The 19,721-nt window shown below is 45.8% G+C and overlaps 2 protein-coding genes across 2 annotated transcripts; one reads left to right on the top strand and one right to left on the bottom strand.

The window, feature by feature from the left end:
* Positions 1 to 2,198: 2,198 nt before the first annotated feature.
* Positions 2,199 to 4,323, bottom strand: LOC126643252 (collagen alpha-1(I) chain-like). Its single transcript, XM_050321510.1, has 3 exons — positions 3,718 to 4,323; positions 2,747 to 2,864; positions 2,199 to 2,434 (listed from the first exon to the last, which is right to left on the bottom strand). The coding sequence occupies exons 1-3, from the start codon at positions 4,321 to 4,323 to the stop codon at positions 2,394 to 2,396; spliced, it is 765 nt and encodes a 254-aa protein (XP_050177467.1). The 3' UTR covers positions 2,199 to 2,393.
* A 311-nt stretch (positions 4,324 to 4,634) lies between these two features.
* Positions 4,635 to 19,413, top strand: GNA11 (G protein subunit alpha 11). The gene is made up of 7 exons (XM_050321098.1): positions 4,635 to 4,821; positions 9,053 to 9,237; positions 10,479 to 10,633; positions 11,343 to 11,471; positions 12,402 to 12,531; positions 13,292 to 13,445; positions 15,055 to 19,413. The coding sequence occupies exons 1-7, from the start codon at positions 4,686 to 4,688 to the stop codon at positions 15,243 to 15,245; spliced, it is 1,080 nt and encodes a 359-aa protein (XP_050177055.1). The 5' UTR covers positions 4,635 to 4,685; the 3' UTR covers positions 15,246 to 19,413.
* The last annotated feature ends 308 nt before the right edge of the window (positions 19,414 to 19,721 follow it).

The following is a 19,721-nucleotide window of genomic DNA, read 5'->3' as shown; positions in this document are numbered from 1 at the left end:
TGTGCACAGCCAGGAATGGCTCGTAGGCAGAAAGGGCCTTTCTCCAAGAAAAGCCTTGGTCTGGGCAGGCTTTTTACAGCTGGTAAAACATGTCTAGCCTCTGTGATCTCACTTTATCAGTGACTTGAAATAACTGGGTTCCATTTCTCATGGTGGCTGCCCCCCACCCCTCCTTTCTGCTGTGGCCTGTGTTTTTGCTGCAGACTGATTAGAGGTAATTTTTTACCAGCCAAAGTGCAAGGAACAGTTCACACTCCTTGCAGGAAGTAGAAAAGGGATTTTTCAGCTGAGATGTGATTAGGAAGCACAAAGCAAGGATGCCTGAATCTGAATGCTCTCTGGAAAGGGCAGGGTCAGTATCAAGCTCCAGAGAAGGACTTAGCTCTGGGTGGTGTCCCTGAGGCATTTGGTGGGAGATAAGCAGGAAATTTGGAGCTAAAACACACTTGGGAAGTCCAGCGGAATCCACTGGCCCTTTGGCCATGAGGAGGTTCCTTGGACAAGTATTTTCCAAAAGCAGCATGTGAATCCCTCTGCATATGAGGCCCAGACTGAGTCTGATGGTGGGAGTGATCCACAGGGGCTAGAATGGGCACAGGAGTGGCTTCTTGACCAGGCCACTTGTTCCGTGGGCATGACAAGGATTCTCACCTCTCTCCCCTGGTTCCCCTGATGGACAAAGGGAGGAGTGAGATACCAATTTTAAGGTCAAAGGGATCATCCAGGCTTTCCTCCTGCCTCGTGAGACAGGTAATCTCTCCTGGCCACCCTGCACCACATTCCTCCTGCTCCTGTACAGGATCAGTGTCCATCTACTGCATGGGAGCTTCATCAAATGAATATTTGCAACAATATTTGAGATTTGCACAGGGAAGACAGATTACTACACCCTTGAGAGTCTTTCTGTACTTGGTTAGTTCAGCAGCGCTCCTCCAGGTAGGGAGAACATTTCTTCCTGACCTCAATTTATGACAAACACTGAAGCATGAGGCTGGATTGATTGCACAAGGAGATTGTGTCTTAGTAACTCATGTGAATGCTGCAGCAGCTATGCTAATTCATCATTCCTTTATTTATGAAATCTGTGTGCAGGTTGAGTGCAATTAAATGATGTGCTTTGGGATCCTAGGGAATGAAAGGATCATGGAAAATGGAGGTTTGTTATCCTAGTTTACTGTGCACTGAGCCCACCTACAACAGCATGACAAACCAGATGTGAAACATAAGGTTTAAAAAAACTAATCCAGCAATTGATGTCACAGGCTGTATTTGTCAGCGTGTTTGATCTCAGTGCCTTTCCCCTACTTTTCAGAGAACTCAAATCTCTTTGTGGCATCTTCCTGTGACAGACAATTGAAGAGCTTGTAAAACTAATTTTGGGGGAGGCTGAAACATTTGACACCTGCTCTCCAGCTCAGTCCCCGGTCCCCATCAGCACCCAAAGAGCAGTGGGTGGCGCCTGACCCCGCGTGCCAGGGATAAAATGCCCTCCCCGCTGGAGAATAGAGAGAGGGGAGGGAACTGCCCCACTTAAACAAGCAGCTGCTGATCAGAGCAAATGCTACAGGAGACCATGCAGCAGCAGGAGATTGGAGGAATGCCTGGAAGTCAGCAACTCTGCTGACAGTAGCAGTTGCAAGAGGCGGTGAAGGGAAAGAAAGGTAAGGAGAGTAACGTCTGAGACTACAGATACATTAACCTGGGGGGCAGGGACATGGAGAGTGGGAAATTGCACAGCACTCTGGTGGCAGAGCTGAGGGAAATCCCAGGTCTCCTGTTTTTTACACGAACCCTCTGAGCACCCAACCTTTTCTATTAGGGCAGAAAGGGAAGGAGTGGACAGACTATTGTTGCTTGGAGATTGGCAGTTCTGTCATTCTTAAATTGACAGTTTGATCAAGATTCATCAGAACTCATGTCTGTCAGAAGGAAGCAAGCAAGTGGTCCAGAGGATGGATGCAAATTCTACTACTCCTTTTCTTTTGGCAAGCTGTAGAAGTTTCTTCAAGAACTTCTGGCCTTTAGATTGTGATTCTGCCCAGAGGAAGGCGACCAAAACAATAGCTTCCAGCATATAGCATATAGCTTCAAAGCAGCCCAGCAATTCCAACTAGGTAACTCTTTAGCACACCCCAGACACACTATCTATGTTGTACTCACAGCCTGAGAACACTACAAAGAGGTCAAAGTGACTTGCCTGTCAGAGCAGTGTTGCAGGGCTTATAGGAATTTCAGTCTCCCTGCCTCCTTAAGCACTGTCCATAGATGGAGTTCCAAAAGGCACAAGGTTTCACAGAGCAGCCCACTGTGACCTTGATTCTGGGTGTCCTGAGCACTTCTGTCAGTAGAATAATTTTGCCAAAGCAAAATGACGACACCTCCTTAGCCAGAGATCAGTGATGAGGGAGTAACAGTCCTTTCGGCTGTGGGGCACCTGGAAGAGAAAGAAAGAGAATGTAAGAATAGGAGATCTTGATGCTCTGAAAGGCCAAACCATGGACAAAACACTTATAAAAAAAGTTAGAATCTTCTTTTAATTGCAGCAAAGAGCTCATGAGAATAGCACAGACGTAAGAGGATTTAAATGGAAAACAGAACCTGTTGTCCGTACGTATCTCGTGGTTCTGTCTTACAAGGTAGGAACTGGCAAGCCATGGAATAAGCCAGGCAGGTAACAACGAAGACAGGTACATAACAGCTCTATCATGCTTTTTTGGACCTTCAAAAAGACTGGTTAGATACAGACCCATTGGCAGAGTAGATGTGGGAAGGTAAGCCCAGCCCAGAAGTTGTGGGAACAGGAATGCAGACAGAATGGGTGGTGGCGGGTGTTGGTAAGAACTCCAAAATACCAGCAGAAGCACCTGCAAAGAGAAGACAAAGAGTCTTGGAAAACCAAGTGGTTCAGTTAGTTTAAAGTCAGACAAAGAAACAACGCCAGATGGAGTAAGAGAAAGCATGACAAGCAGGGGGACAGAAAGGTGGGAAGAGATTTCTCCTTTGGAAAGTTAAGGGTGTATCTGTTTATCTTGCCGCATGGAATATGCAGAGGTCTTGCTTTGCCTACTCCCTTCCTTGTGGGAGGAAAGATGTGAAACAAAAGGCATGTACTACAGCACTTAGGGATCCATAGGACTGGGATGGAGGGGACCTTGCTGAGTCAGTGTACCCAGCCATCTCAGTGCAGTTTGCAACAGCTGGAGCCCTGGCATCTGAAAGGAAGATGGGAGCTGCAGCATGTAGCTTTTGGCAGCATCTGCTGCTGCATGATTTGGCCATGGTAAAAAGAATTTTCTGCTTTTCAAGTATTCTGTCTTTCTTTCTGTATGGAGGGTTATGTGGAGAGCACATGGCTGACTGGGGCACACTGGCACTAGGTTTAAGTGGAGCCAGGGGGACCTGGGCAGCCATGCAAGGCAGGGCAATGGGTGTGCAGCCACAGATGCTTGCAAAATGGGGGTGTGTATGGGGAGTCCAGATGACTGCTGGAGGCAGGTTCCCAGAGAGATGCTCTGGCAGATAAAGCTGCACTGGCAGCAGAAGGATGCATGTAAGGCTGTGGGATGGAGGGGATGTATCAGGCTGACAGGTGGAGCACCTGGTACAGGTCAACAGGGATCTAGTGGGAAGTAAGGAGGAAACCTGGGTTAAAGCCAGCTCTGAGACACCCTCTGTGGAAAGACGCAGAACAAGGGAGGCCTCGGAGGTGGCACCCACAGAGTTCAGATGACAGGTTCTGTCCCCGTCAGGCTCTAGTGGTTCGTGGTCAGGGAACAGCAGCAGCCAGAGCTTGGGAGCGCAGGGCTGGCACCGCAGGGCCTCGGCGTTCTCCTCCTTTGCACCGAGGGCTGCCGCAGCCGTGGGTGGCCAGGCTGGCGGGATCCCCGGGCCTATGGCTGAGACCGGTCCTTCCCACTCAGGGTCGGGCCTGCCCAGCCTCAGGCACCCGCGAGTGCCCCGCGCGGTGCGAGACGAGCCGCATCGTCCGGGGCCCGGGCCCGCCCTACGCCGTCGCACCACCGGCCGCCAAGGCCCTACAGGCCCGGTGGGGTCCGGCCACGAGCCCGTGGAGGGCGGGGGGTGGCAGCTGCTCCGCGGTCGGCCAGGCCCAGTCAAGGGAGCGCCCCAGCCCTGCCCGCCCCACCATAGGGCCCCCGGTCCGCCACCTTCCCACAATGCCCAGCGGCCCCGCCCCGCTCTGGGAACGCTCGTCCAAGCGTCCTCCCCTCCCCGCGCCTGGCCAACCAAACCTGCGCTCCCATTGGCCGCGGCGCCACGTCCCGCCGGCCGGGGCCCGCTTCGCCGCGCGCCGCGCTCACCCATTGGCGCGGCCGCTGTCAGTCAGCGCTTGTTTTCAGCGGCAGCGGGTTGGGTTGCGCCGGCTCGGCGGTGTCTCGGCGGGGCCGTGCGGAGGGAGCGGCGGCGCAGCCGGGCGGGAGCGGCGCGGGGGCGGCGGCGGCGCCAGCGCGAGCGGCGGCGCCAGCGCGAGCGGCAGCGGTAGCGGCACTGGGCCCGGCCGCAGCACTCGGGGCCGGGACGAGCCCGGGCCGGGCCGGCGCCGCACAGGGAGGGAGGGTGGGGAGGAAAGGGGGCGCGGGGCCGGGCCGGGCTCCCGGCAGTGCGGAGGACGGTGGTCGGTGCCGGGGGGTGGGGGTGGGCGGGGGCGTCCCGGCCGCGGCGCGACCATGACTTTGGAGTCCATGATGGCCTGTTGCCTGAGCGACGAGGTGAAGGAGTCGAAGCGCATCAACGCCGAGATCGAGAAGCAGCTGCGGAGGGACAAGCGCGACGCCCGCCGCGAGCTGAAGTTGCTGCTGCTGGGTGAGGAGCGTGGGGCCGCCGCAGGGCCCGGCCCGGGGCTCGGCAGGTCCGGGTGGCTGGGCCAGGCGAGGAGCGGGTGTGGCGGGTAAGCGGCGGGAGCCATCACCGCCTCAGCCCGGCGCTCGGGGCCGCTCCCGAGCCGTGCGGGGCGGCCGCCTCATTGGCTGCCCTCTGTTTGATTTTGTGATGCGTTCGCTGTCAAAATGGATTTTGACATAAGCAGGAACTAAGTAGCTGAAATTCCTGGTTCCGAAGGCGGGCACACACACACGCGCGTGAAATTTGTCTCGAGGAAACGGTTCTTGGGGCGTGCTGGCCTTCGTAAGCATGTGAAAATTTGCTGATGGAGTTGGTGCTTTCCAGTATTGTTGATGAACCCCTGGGCCTTGAGTGAAAAATTGGCCTCCGGCTCCTAAGCCACAGAGTTCCCCTTGTACAGCCCTGGGAGAGCCGGCAGGGCTGGCAGCGTGTTGTGGTGGTTCTGAAAAAGAACGAGACAGTAAGAATGCAGGAGTTGTGTGTTTCATGAGGAAATGTCTGGAGAGTTTAGCATTGCCCTCAGAGGAAGAGATCACCTGTACAGCCATAAGAATCTAGGTCTTCGTATGGAAACAGTAATGTTCTCTGTGCAGATGAAAAACTGCTGTGAGTTTTAGGTGAGTGTATAGGGATGGGTAATCAGTTACCAGAGCAGCCAGTGAAGATTGCAGGCATGTACATCCTTCTTCAGCAGTGAGTTAGATATTCATGTCTAGGTAGCCCCCCAGATTTAAGCTTGATACAGTTTTCATGGGTACTGTGACTTATCATTCCTTATGTCTTAAATATATTCTGCTTTGTGGCTTAAATACTGTATCAGCTTAAGCTGACATCTGAAGCAGATCTGATGGACTCAGTTGATTCACTTGGGGTCTGTTGACAAGCCATTAAGGTACCAATGAAGCTGACCCTTGTGAAAACAAATGTAGCACTTTGCAGAAGTGAGGGGGGGCTGTGTATGCCCAGCCTTTTGAAGGGCTCCAGTGGTGCCTGGTGATAACTGTTCAGTGAAGGCCAGGGCTTCACTGCAAATCTGTCACAACTGATGTGTTCTTCAGGTGAAATGTAAAATCAAGGACTTGATGTTTCTGCTCCTCGGAGACGCTGTGGCAGTTTCTCTAAGGCTTGTAGATGAGGGAGGGTGCCTCTCTCTCTCATGCTTCCCTAAAACAGTTCCATAGAAGCAGCTGTTTCAAAATAGGCTAGCACTATAGGATAGATCTGGGTTAAGAAGATCCCACTGGATCTAAAGATTTCACTTTAGAAATAATTCAGATTGCTTGAGAATCCTTTCTGCTTTTCTAAAAGATACAGCCAAGTAAGATTCAGCATCAAATAAAAAAATAAATTACGTGGGGTGATTATTATTGGATAAGCAACATTGCTAGTGGTAGACTGTTTGCTGGATGCTTTTCACTGCACATTGCCCACCTTCAGCTGAGGCAGATAACATGTTCTCTCTCCTTAGTGTAACTGCTGCTTGCAGGGATTTCTTCTGTGTTGCTCCTATTATGTGGAGTTCTAACATTCACAGCTGTTAGTGATTGAATTAGTAAGAGAACTTTCCCAAATCTCCAAAATTTTGAGTGTATGGAAGGAGTTTTCATCCTGTAGAAAGCGTGTTAAATTTTCTTGTCACTTCATCTAATGACAGTTACTTTGGTGAAGCCTAAACCAGAAAATTGGCACGAAGAATAACAGTGCTAATCAGTGATGAACCTGATAATACGAAATTCAAGGTGTTGGACATTGCCCTCTGATATAAGGTAGTAATTTGTCATTTTACTGGGTGAGGAGAATATTTTGTACAAAAATTACTTGTGATTAAGCATGGGATACTGTTGACTATTTACAATTGCCTGTGAGGTACTTGGGGGTCATTAGTAAGTTATTGTAAACTCTGCTGCTTTCACGTGTTGATAGAAGAAACAGTGAATTCAAATTATCTCCTTTCCCAACACTGTCATATTAAAAGGGGTTTTGTGCCCTTACAACTGTAGATCTTGCCCACCAGAACTTGTAACCTGCTGGTGTAGTGCTGTGCTGCTTTGTGAGTGGCCTTGGGGAAAACAAGAGGCACCTTTTTAAAAAAAAACCAAAAACAAAACACTGAAACAAACAATAACAACCAACCCACTTCCCCCCCAAACAAAAACAACCCCCGAAACAAAAAAAGGGAGGATGATGGAATGACAGGAAGAATTTGCGTTTGATCTCTAAGTTCTGAAGCAAGCAAAGGTCTGGTGCTGAGGTTTCTCTTATGGATTCATTGTTGAAATGCTTCGAAGCACCACCGTTTTGTTTTGTTTTGGTTTTTTCCCCTTTCAGTTTTGGTCACTGCGGTAAAAAACAGGGAAGTATTTCTCACCACAGTTAGAGAAACCACGAAAGATTTCAGTTTCCAAATTTCCCTCCACTTAGGGCGTACCTTGCTGTTTGAGATGGAGATAGTTTGCTGCATATTAATAGTATTTACAATGTTCATTTTTGACTATGCTGACATGATTTCTCTCAGTTCTAGCTGTTTATTGCAAACATTCTTCTTCTAGTTAGGTGCTTGCTGCTTTTATCTGAGCATATTTATTTATTTGTTTGCCTTTTAGCCCACCAGGATAAACGTAACTGAGAATCTACATGTGAGTAGTAATTGTGTACGGGGATGAATGCGATCCAGTCTGAATCCATCTCTCCCCTGGTGTGAGAAGTGCCTGGTGGTGCCTGTGGTGAGAACCAGGGCTCTGCCAGCCTCATTTTTAACTGCAGATCAAAGGGATTTGTCACTGATGGGATACAGTTGAGTTTTTTGTGTCAGTAGCCAAGTGAGCCGGGCTACTCTGTTAGAGTGCTGTTTTTTCTATGTATCCTGCATGTTGAAAGCAACTTGTAGAAGGTTGAACAGGAGCACTCAACAAAAATGTCAGTGATATCCCCTTGGGCTGTTGCTGGTGAGGTGAAGTGTAGAGGTAAGGGAGTCCTTGGCCCATGTGTCCCCTCCACAAAGGACTGTGTGTGCACAGAGCGGATGTTGCAGGGGACTTCCCACAATACCTGTCGAATTGTGAATTTAACAGGGCTGTGTAACATGTGGGTACTGTCTGATGGTGTTTTTCTCTCATACTTACTGTGTTATAAAAGTTCCCACTGTCCTTTTATATCACCTGTTGGACTTCACATGTTAAATGACACTTTTCTGGGGCCATAAATGTAGGAGTGGAAGGACCTGCCCAAGTGACAGTGCAGGAAGCCGGCATTGGAAGGGCTGGACTGTGTAATGCACATGCTGTGTCCTGCCCTTCCAACTGCTCTGAGGCCTGATAGTGAACCTGTGTCAGGAGGAAGCACTGGCCTTGCTGAGCAGGCTGCAGCCTGGAGGATCCCTGGGGACCCGGCATAGTGCCGGCAGCTCTGAGCAGTGGCCTACTCTGCTCTCCTGTCAGCCGCTATCTTTAACTCTCTCATCCCCAAAGGCTGTGAGCTGGATCAGGAGCTTCAGGTCACAGTCAGGATTGTTGTTTCTGTCCTTAAGAGCAAACCTTATGTTTGCACAGTAGTTTGGGATATGAGGCAGACATGCTGGTTAAGTTGTTTGTGTCAGATGGATAAGCAAGTAGTTTCTTGAACTCCATTCTCCTTTAGAGTTGTTTTTTTTTCTATTGTGTTCAGTTCTTTCCTATGAAAAGACACGTAGTCTGTCAGGTAAAGAGCGTTCTGTGGCAAGTTACAGCGCAAGGAAATTTGCTCTTTTGCTGTGCAAGTGGGCTTCCCCTGGCATTCACTGTCATCTCAGTCTGTAGTGCTTTACTAGCTGAAGAGCATGCCCAGGCTCTTTCTGGCTGGTGCCGTGGTTGTAGCATCTTGCTGGAGTATCTGGGAATAGGTCAGGTGTGACGGACAAGGGCCTCTTGACGCAGAACGTGTGGGAGTGGCTGTAACATGAGATTTGGAATAAGTACCAGGGCTGCTTTTGAGGTCTTCTGTAAAGGACAAGCTTCCATGCTGTCAGGTTCGTAGTGGGGATGAGCGGGCCTACCCAGGCTGTCTTTTTACCGTTCTGGAAAGCAACTAAAAAAGTGGCTGGGAGTAGTGTGTGCTTGGTTATAGTAATAGGAACTTTGGAGCATGAAGTACCTGCGTTCTTCTGTTGGGATCCTTGCTTGTGATGGCTCCTAATGCACTCTCTTGCATTCTGTAGGCACTGGGGAGAGTGGGAAAAGCACATTCATTAAGCAAATGCGTATAATTCATGGCTCAGGCTACTCTGAAGAGGACAAAAAAGGCTTCACCAAGCTGGTGTACCAAAACATCTTCACTGCCATGCAGTCTATGATAAGAGCCATGGAAACCCTGAAGATTCTGTACAAATATGAACAGAACAAGGTAAGTGTCTCACAGTTTTTTTACGTCTTTGGGCAGTGAGGATTCTGGGGTTTGACTTCTAAGTTCCTGTTTGTTTGTGTCCTTCTGCGTTGCATCCTCAACCTCCCTGACCTCTTTTCCATAAACTTTCCATGACATTTTCTTGATACCTGACTCCATTTACTTGGTTGGGTTAAGGGATAGACGAACTTTGGGTTGTTAGTACACTGGTCTGCGTAGTGAGTGGTGGGAGCAAGGGATTGGGATACTATGTAGGGTATAAGAGGGGGTGTTATTTTTACTCATTTCCAGGATTCAGTGTTGTTAAATGTGTCCAGCATTTTCTTTGTGTGAATTACTATAATTATTGGATATTGAAGCTGGCAAAATACGTGCTGGACCCAAAAGACACCTGTGCTGATAGTTATCCCTGTTCCTGCAATCCATTCATTTTTCTGATAGCTACTGAGTGAGGGTACAAAACTTTCTTGAAGGATTTTGGTCTCAACCTCAGAAACATTATCTGAGCTAAAGTCTGGCTTACTCATTTTGGGACCAGGAATTAATTTTTCAGGCAGATCTGGTCTAAATTATTTTAGGTTTTTGAGGGGGAAGACGATGAGAGTGAGGGTATGCCAGGAAATTAGGGGTTTTTTAGCACAGTTTGCTTCTTTTAATGCATAGTATCTTTTAATGCATAACATCCTTAATATTTTGAAGTGAAACTGTATTTTATCTCCTTATCTCTGTCACACAGTATCTTGGAGCTGATTTTGACTAACTGTGTATAGGGACTGGATGGTGCACCTTTTACGTCTGTGATGAGAATGGGCAGGGTGCGAGGAAGCTTGCCTTGCCTATGTTTTACATGGGGCATGGTGAAGGGGTCCTGATAGGTAGAATCTGCCAACTTTTATTTATGATAACTTGTGCAGTTACCATAAGATAAAGATAAAGCCAGAAAACTTGGCTTTGTTTTTTATTTTTCCTGGGGTTGGCGGTATTGGCAAAAGCCCCTTTCAGAAAACAGCTGGATGTGGACAGTCACCTCGCAGATGCCACAGGCTGTGATAATGACTGTAGCCCTTCCTTTACTTAGCAATTGTCGGGTGAGAATTTTTATTTCCTGCCATGACTGGGGCCCCCTCCTTCTGACACAGACCCCACGCCCCCCAGGTTTGTGGTGGTTTTTTGGTTGGTTTTTTTTGTTTGTTTTGGTTTTTTACTTTTTTCTTTTTTTTCTTTCTCTTTTCAATCTCCAGGCCAATGCAGTGCTGATCCGAGAAGTGGATGTAGAAAAGGTCATGACATTTGAGCAGCCATATGTAAGTGCAATTAAAACATTGTGGAACGACCCTGGAATACAAGAGTGTTACGACAGGAGAAGAGAATATCAGCTTTCTGACTCAGCTAAATAGTAAGTATATAATCACTAGCATGCACTGGTAGGTGGGAGTGATGGTCTAACAAATTATACCTGTCTAATTTTTTCTATTGAAGTCTAGAGTTTGTTTCCTTATCATTTGCTGCTTTTTATGAGGCTATGAGGTATTCTGTTGGGTGTTTAAGGCAGTTAAACACATCTGCTTCTGGATATACCTGAGGCCAGAATCCTTCCCTTGTGCCATCTATGTTGATCCTGGCTCTGAGGCAGCAGAAGTGTTGCTCTTTCTCCTCAGGTTTGTCCTTTGGCCTACAGGTGTACCTGGATGTGTAACTTAGACTTTATTAATAAAAAATCCATTAAGTTTGGCAACAGAGAGAGGGTGTTTTATAAGTAAATAAGTATATGTTTCTACACTGCAGATAAGACTTGGTTCTGAAATATAAAGCATCCACTCTACCTGAACTTTCTCTGTAGTAAAGATTGTCTTCCACACTGCTATACAGAGTTGATAAAGTTGTCCTTAGTATATCTGTTTATCCTCCAAGGGGGCTGGCTGGTGAATTACTGTTCCCCAAAGATGTATTCTGTTACTTTTACACATCATGTCTTAAATGATTTAGGTGACTTCTAACTTTTTTGTTACACTAGGGAATGACTAAATGTAGCAGTTTTTACATCTGTATGTTTATGTGCTGCAACCTAAGGTAGCTTTTTTTTTTTTCCACTGTCCTCCTTGTAGCTATCTCAGTGACGTGGATCGTATTGCTACCCCAGGATATCTACCAACTCAGCAAGATGTGCTACGGGTTAGAGTTCCTACAACTGGTATCATAGAGTACCCCTTTGACCTAGAGAATATTATCTTCAGGTACTGGAGGTGTATTCATGTTACAGCTAAACTGAGAGAGCGGTGATACGGTTTCAGGAAGGATAAGTTATGGATTGCTTTGGAGTGTCCAGGTGCTTGGTTGAGAGGCTCTGAGTGGATGTGTGTGTGTATGCTGTGGAATTATCTGCTGACAGGTGCTCCTCTAATGAGGATAGTCTAACGTTTTTACTGCCAGAAAACAGAACCTGCTTTTGAATCAGTGACACATAAAACCCAGTGAACCATCTTGCAGGAATTGGTGCCTTCCCTGGGAAGGACTACATTGCTGGCATCTGAGGCTGAAGCTGTGGCTCGTGAGGCAGTTGAGTGAAGTGTGGGTAGCTGAAGCTATCCACCAGTATTTCTTCCACCAGGAAGAAATACTTCCTTGTATGTCACACCTAGCATCTGCCTTGAGAGATGGTTTTCTGTGCCTACCTTGTGCCCTCAGGATGACACCAAAACTTGCTGTCTGTGCTGCTGTAGCAACAGATGGGCTTGAGAGGCTTAAGCCAGCAATCAAGCCTGGTGTGAAGAGCACAACACTGAGAAGCTTAGAGGCAAGCAGGTGTTTTAGTGAAAAATAAAAATAGTTTGCTCATTTGACAGAGGACAGTTTTGAAGGACTCATCTTTTCAGACTCAGAACTGATGGCTAGCAAACCAGAGCAGAATGCAGCAAAAATGCTAATGCTGGTATGTGGAAGTTGAATTTGGTATCACTTGCCATTCTTTCCGTTTGATGTATTTCTGGAACAGGATATTTTGTAAACTTGCTAGTTTTGTTAGCAGGCAGATACTGTCACATCCCCATGACATGTTTAACTGGAGCAGTGAAGAACTGCATTCATTCTCATCATTTGCTGGTCCTTTGCATTCAGACAGAGAACTGCAGTACCTCTGTGATACTGTATGTACTTCTCTTCCTTAGAATGGTGGATGTTGGAGGTCAAAGATCAGAACGAAGGAAGTGGATCCATTGCTTTGAAAATGTGACTTCCATCATGTTTTTAGTAGCACTTAGTGAATATGACCAAGTTCTGGTGGAATCGGATAATGAGGTAAGTCAGAGAATGGGAACTCTGCAGGAGGGTAGAAGGAAAGCCAGAATGTCTTCCTAGCTCCTTGGAGCTTGGTACCCAAGTGCTTGGTGCCAAGTTGGATTAGCAAGTATTGTTGGTTTTGGCCTTCAGTTCTTCTTGTTGGAAAGGGAACATGAGCCTGAAGGGACATGATGTCCCTGAGAATGGAAAATGCAGAGGGCATTCACATCATCTCTACTTCTCCAGTAAACCCAAAATACTCTGATGTGACGGAGCCCTGTCTGCTGTGGAAGGCACTGTGGGGGGAGGCATGTTCTCAGATCACGTCCCTCTTACCACACTGGGGTCTTTTGGGTTGTGACTTCTGTCTTGTTAGGTAGTGACTGGGCTCTTTGAAGGTGCAAATCTGAATTTTGGCACTTGCTAATAAATAAAAAAAATTGCTACTAGATAACGGCAATTACCCCTTTGCTACTAGACAAATAATGTTCCGAAAGTATCGTTGACCAGTCCTCTCATATGACTCTCAAAGCATAAAATGGCTTTTAAATGTTTTGATATGAATGACTTGGCAATTAAACAAAGCTTGACTCCTTCAGATTTTGCATTTCATTTCCATTTATTGATGAGGTTTGAGCCAGAACCTACCTGGGGCCAAAGTATTCTGTGTATAGTGTTTGGGATGCTGAATCACTACAGATCTGAATATGTGTGCAGGCAGCAGAAAGGCATCTTAGTGCTCATTTGTGAAAACAAGTCTTTCTTTTTCTTATTTCAGAACCGGATGGAAGAGAGTAAAGCTCTCTTTCGAACCATTATAACTTATCCATGGTTCCAAAACTCTTCTGTTATCCTCTTTCTCAACAAGAAAGATTTGTTGGAAGACAAGATCCTGTATTCCCACCTTGTTGACTATTTCCCAGAGTTTGATGGTGAGTGATTTTTAAGCAGGTACATTCTATATCTAGAATAAGATGTGGAGGTGGTTTGGGTAGAACTTTCTTGTTTTTAAAAGAAAATTAGGATCTAGAAGTGGAGAAAACATCTTAATTTGAGGAATAATGCCTACAGCAATTAAAAAAAATCATAAAAATATCTTAATCATACATAGACAACTGGAATCTGATTGAATGATGAAATAATGAACCTCTCCTAGATAGAGAATTACCCCCTCCCATATGCACTGCAAAGTATTGTAGTATTATATAAAGCAACTTTCTTCCCTGTGTGCTTGTGCATATAACTAGTTTCATAAACATGACAATTTACTGGTATTCTGAACCTTCTAACCCTCTAGTCAGGAGGTGACTTGAGTCTTTGTTCTGAGAAACTGACTGGTCAAATACCCAAGTTGTTCAAATGATGGTGCTGAAAAATCTCAGGCAGCATGAAGTTCTTATTAGCGTGCCATGTGCTGTTGTGGGAAAATAAGATTATGTGAAACAGAGAAATTCCCATCTGAAACAATATTCTGTAGCCAGAATAGTATTTCAGGCTCTTCACTTGAGTGCATTTAAAGCTGGCTGGTAACATATCTGTACAGGGCTGAAAATAAAAGTAGTGGAGAATGAGATCAAGCAACACGCTTCTTGCCATGCTCTCTTGTATTAATTCTGTCATTATTTGCTTTAAAAGTATGAGGTAAAGGAAGAATTGCCATTTTGCTAACAGCTTTCATCCTTTAAAAGACTAATGGAATTGCTCCTTGTTAGTTGTCCTCCTACATCTGGAGTTCCATGCCCCCAGAATGGGCACTGGTGGGAACACCATGTTTTTACAGCAGACTGGGAATGGCTGAAGAGCTGCCACCCGAACAGTGCCTACTTCAAATGGAGCTTAACAACTGGAGACAGATCCCAACTTCAGGGACTGTCATGTACTTTCATTTTTTCCTATAAGTGTTCACTGTAGTTCCTTCATGGGTGCTGCATGGCTTTTGAGTTGGAGGTTGCCCATCAGACATCCCCTTAAGAGGTGATATTTGCCATGCAGAATGTGACAACAGCAGTTCTGTGAAAGAAATAGCAGTAGGTGACTATTTTCTTGGGAGCTGTCAGCAATATGAATTAAAAGCTGGCAAAAAATCCACTTTTTAGCTCCTGTGAGTTGACCACCCAGTTAGGACAGGCTGCGCTTTTGGCTGAGGATAACCCTTGTTTCCAAAACATATACTTGTGTCCTTCAGCATATAAGATCCACCTGTATATTAGGAAGAAATATATGTCCCATCTCCAGGGAGAGCTTTATGTGTCTCTGCAGCATCTGTCATTCCCACCCAGGGTTTTAACAAGATCTGGATTCCAAAGCATGGTCTGAACTGACCCCTTGGTGTCTGTAAAGTGCCCAGCTTTGGGTTTTGGTTAGATAACTGAAAAGCAAAAGATACTCCAGCTCCTCAGACCCTTATATCATAAATGATCCTGATTTCTTCTTTATAGTTCTGTAACCCATAAGAAAAAGCAGACTGGCAGTTATTCTGATGGATCAGCCTGGGGATTGCATTGGAATGAATCCATTCACTGGTGTCTCTGTTTGCTGCAGGCCCACAGAGGGATGCACAGGCAGCCCGTGAGTTCATCCTCAAGATGTTTGTGGATTTAAATCCCGACAGTGATAAAATCATCTATTCCCATTTCACATGTGCTACAGACACAGAAAACATCCGTTTCGTCTTTGCAGCTGTCAAGGACACCATCCTACAGCTCAACCTGAAGGAGTACAACCTGGTTTGACCTGCTCTGCTCTTGCCCCTTGAGAGGCTTCTTTGTGAAGAAAGACAAAAAAAAAGAAATTTTAAATATGACAGGAAAAAAGTTTTAATTTTTGATGATGTAATGAGTGCAAATTGTCTGATCTGTGGAGTGGCAAGTGCTCAGTGTTATCCTGGAGTCTCATGTCTCTGTCCACAGAGTAGTTGATTTCATATTTTTAACAAATTGCTTTTATTTCACAGTTAACGGGGATATGCCTCATTTCTTCAGCACCTTGCTTACATCTTAATTTTTGCCAAGCGGCTAAGGCAGTCTCATCCTGGTCTTTCCTTTGTTGGTTAGTCACTGGGGTTTTTTTCCCCTTTCATTCCCATGGTATATGTAGAAAAAACACTTTCCAGCTGAGATTATGAATTCACTGGACAGTGGGAGTGCAGAATGCTACTGGTTCCTTTGCCTTGTGCTATAGGGTGCCTCTCGTGTAATTTGCTAAATCTACTTGCTTCCCCCCTCCTTTCTCTTCCCTTCCCCAGGACACGCTCCATGGTTCACTGTGATGAAATGTTGGGGAGGAGCAATTGCTCTCCAACTATTGTGCAAAAAAAATGGCAAAACAAAAAAAAAAAGCCATCACTTTTCCATTCTTTATATGTTCTGAGTTATTTTTTTCTTATCAATTATAAAAGGTATGGAGACTGTGATTTTTTTTTTTTTTAAATTATTGATGTTCTATACATAGTTTGCTACATGTTGCTGTATTTTGTTCATGGACTACAAATGATGGAAGCTCTTGGAGCAATAGCTGCTGAGCCTGGGGAAGTGCCTGACTGTAATTGTTCTGTTTTATTTTATTTAGTTCTTGTTTCTTTTTCACACATATACATGCATCCCCCTCCACACCACAAATGCGTGGCTGTGTGCTCAGAAGGCTCAGTTTGCTGAGAGAAAATATGTTTTGTTGAGTGAGTATGTGACATCAATGAGCAACTTCTCTATGCAGCAGTTTCCAAAAGCACACTGAGTAACTGTGGCATTTAAACATCAGATTTTGGCTGGATTGAAAATCTTAGTCCTGTGCCATCCTTTAGGTCTTTTCTTGCTGCTAGTAGCAAACAGGCCTTGTTTATTGCATTTTGTGCCATTGTGTGAATGACTTAGTAAAAATTCCTCAGTCCTGTCCAGCTTGCAGAGTTTTAGAAAGGACCGGAATTGGTGGGTGACAGACTTCGGGATGTTGGTAGGATTCTTACTTGAGAAGAGTGAGAGTAGCTCTTGGAGAGAGCGGCAGTTCTCTCTCCCCTGTTTATGCATTCCCCTGTGGCACATGCTGCTGTGTTCCTTTTCAGAAGACTTGCACACACACTTGTTCTGGGGTGGGTGTGATGACCGAGTTACAGTAGTTGTGGCTGGAGCACAGCTGCTGTGGTACCCGGAGAGCACTGCTGTGGGTGCACTTGGCTCAGCAGGAGAGGAGGAGAGAGGCAGCAGTGCTTGCTGGTGCAGGTGGAAGGCAGAGTGGAAATAGTTCTGAATTCTAGATGCCACCTGAATCTCCACTAAGCAGAAAGATGTGAAGCCTTTGCACATTAGAAAGCTTTTTCAAGGAGCTGAGGCAAGTCAACAGATGTGCTGAGGAGCTGTTGCTGGCCTGGAAGAGAAGTGCAGTGGCAAGACGAGAAGTGAGTGTGAAGCAGGGAAATCTGACCCACATCTGGACATGTGTTATTTAACCATCGCTAATGCTTCTGTTGCAATTCCAACAAATAGCATTGGGTCCAAATTCTCTGGATCAACCAGACTGCCCCATTGAAGGCTAGCAGGCTGCTAGCAGAAAAAGACTAAATGAGCTGCACTGTTGAAAGGGGCTGTTGATATTTTGTCTGTTTTGTAGACAGAGCACTACATCAGTGTTTTGCACAACATGTCAGTCTAACTGTCTGAGATGCTTAAGATGCTTTGATTTAGAACACTAAAATATGGAGGGACATAATTTTGAATAATTCTGTTTATAGATCCCTCTGGATTTCCAGAATAGCCAGCTGAAACCTCTGTATTCCTCAGAGCACTACAGAAGAAGGCAAGCCCTGCTGCAGGTGATTAGAGAGCTTAAGTTGGAACAGTAGCCATGGGACCAACACTTAAAGAGCCAGTCTGGCCAAGTGGTGATGCTGAGGGAAACATAGCATCTCATAACCATGCTCTGGACTGCATTTAACCCTTGGGAGGAATGAGAGGGATTCCCATGTGTCAGACAGCTTTGCATCAATTTTACTGCCTTTTTTTTTTGTTTTTTCCATCTTTATGCCAAAATGATCCATTTTGTAGAAACTGTCCTATAAGGAGGAATTTATAATCATCTTCATGTATTCTAAGTGCTGTCCCTCTGAAGCAGATGGCAGCACCAGCCTCTTCTGCTTCTGTGATTCTTTTGTAAATGATTCACACTACAGTTGCTGCCAGCAATGAACCTGGCACTGAGATACACATGTTCTTGGAAATAACTTCCCAGAAGTTTTTTCTTTCCAAGGTGAATGATGGTGGTACTTCCACTTGAATCAGAAACTTTTTGTCTTGTTTCATACCTTCCCCTTCTTTAAGAGCTGCTGCCCTGCCACTGGAGGAGGGATCTTGGCATCTGTCTCTTGCAGAGTGACTCTGCATCATCATGGGCAACTGTGGGAGGCTATGGGCACAAAGATTTAGGGATGCACTGTACCTTATGGAGCACCTGCTTGGTGTAGCTGTTGGCATGATCACTGTCTCAATGTGCTGAGCATTGTGGAGGGGAGGGCAGAGGGTTGCAGAGTGGCTCTCCCAAGTTCCTGAAACCTCATTCTGAATTAGAGTGGGAATGGGTCAGACTTGTGCACATCATCTGGAGTTGTCTATGACTGTATCATATATGAGAAGATACCAGAGTTAGCACATGCTTTTCTTAGTAAATAGTAGCTTGTGTGCCTCCAGCCTGGGCAGCAAAGCGTTCCTGCAGAACTGGCTCCAGTCTCTGTTGGCTGGCAAATGCCTGCCCTAGCAAAAGTGCCAAACCTTAGACCAAATTCGCCTATATCATCTTTTCTGAAAGTGAGACCTGTCAGAATTTCCTGCAGGTTCAGACAACAGACTGACTTTCAGAAAAGAGGTAAAATTGTGTTCTTGGAGGTAACCTAGAGTCTGAGGAAGTGGTCTCCTGGCTAACTTTGCTCCTTGTGCACTTTTAATCTTTGTTCTGCTGAAGAAACCAATGTATTTTGAACAAGTTTGAAACTTGAAGTCGGTGAGCAGAGGACCATCCCATTTCCTTGCACCATTCCATGTGGATTGGCTACCTGGTGAGCAAAAACCCCTTCTTGCTGCGTGTCAGATAGCTCCTTCCCCTCCTGCCTCTCCCGTTCTCCTCAAGTTGGATTCTTTGGTCTCTTGTTGTTGCTTCCTAGCAATGTTGGCCTTGTGTTCAACTGTGGTTTTTCTTCATGTGTTTTATTGGTAAAAAAAAAACCAAAAAAACCAAAAAACCAACAACAAAAAAACAACAAAAGACACAACAAAAACCACAACAACAAAAAGCCCCCCCCTCCAAAAAAACCAAACAAACAAAACCCCACAAAACAAACAAAAAACCCAACCCCACAAAAAACACAACCTTCTGGAGTGTGTTGACCATTGTATTGTCCTGTACAGAGCCCAGGTCATTAGAGTTCAGCAGAGATAAAGTGTGTTATGCAGCACCCAGTTTTTTAAGAGTATGGTTTGTGCCAATGCCCCTTCTTTAGTAGTGCCAGAGACTCTTTACAAGTGCCAATGTGGTGGAAATTATTTGGTTATACTTGTATATTATAGGATCCTGATTTAAGACAATTTAAACATTATCCTATTTAAAAAGATATTATATAAAATGCTGTTTTTAAACCTTGTAATTTGCAATGCATGTATTGTTGTGCGTGTTGGGGGGTGGGGAGGGAAGAGGGTAGGGTAAAGGAGTTTCTGAATAAGATGCCCAGTGTCAGGATCTATTCAGACTCCAAACTGTCTCATTCCAGTCCAGGAGTGTGATTGTTTCTTGGAAAGATCCCACTCTGACTGCTGGGCAACACCCTTATTACGGAAATATCTGATGGAAATTGATTTTCATATCTTTCTCCTGAAATAAACTCTCTGTTTGAAATTGGAATAAATTTTGTTCCTAAAAGTCGTGATGTTTGAGCATGTGTTTCTTCACTCTCGTTCCCCCTCTCCTCCTCCCTGGCTGGCTTAGCAAGTTCTACAGCTGATGGAAACAGGTTTTGCCTCCTGCTGAGAAAATCAGGACTCTGAGGCATAGAAACAAAGCGTGTTTTGATATGCAATAACTGTGCACTGTACCAATAATCCTGAAGTGTGAACAGTGTCTGACTGGGGTGCAGGGATGCAGTGGTGTCATTTTGATTTAAAGTTTTCTGGGATTTTGGAGTAGAATTGCATAGTGAAGTTGTTGGTATTTGCTGCTGCCTCTTGCTGTAG

This window comes from Myiozetetes cayanensis, unplaced genomic scaffold (genome assembly GCF_022539395.1).
Source record: "Myiozetetes cayanensis isolate MyiCay16 unplaced genomic scaffold, myiCay2020 scf26, whole genome shotgun sequence".
Classification (NCBI taxonomy): Eukaryota; Metazoa; Chordata; class Aves; order Passeriformes; family Tyrannidae; genus Myiozetetes; species Myiozetetes cayanensis.
Note: the sequence above shows the minus strand (reverse complement) of the source record. Positions and strands in the feature narration are given on the sequence as shown.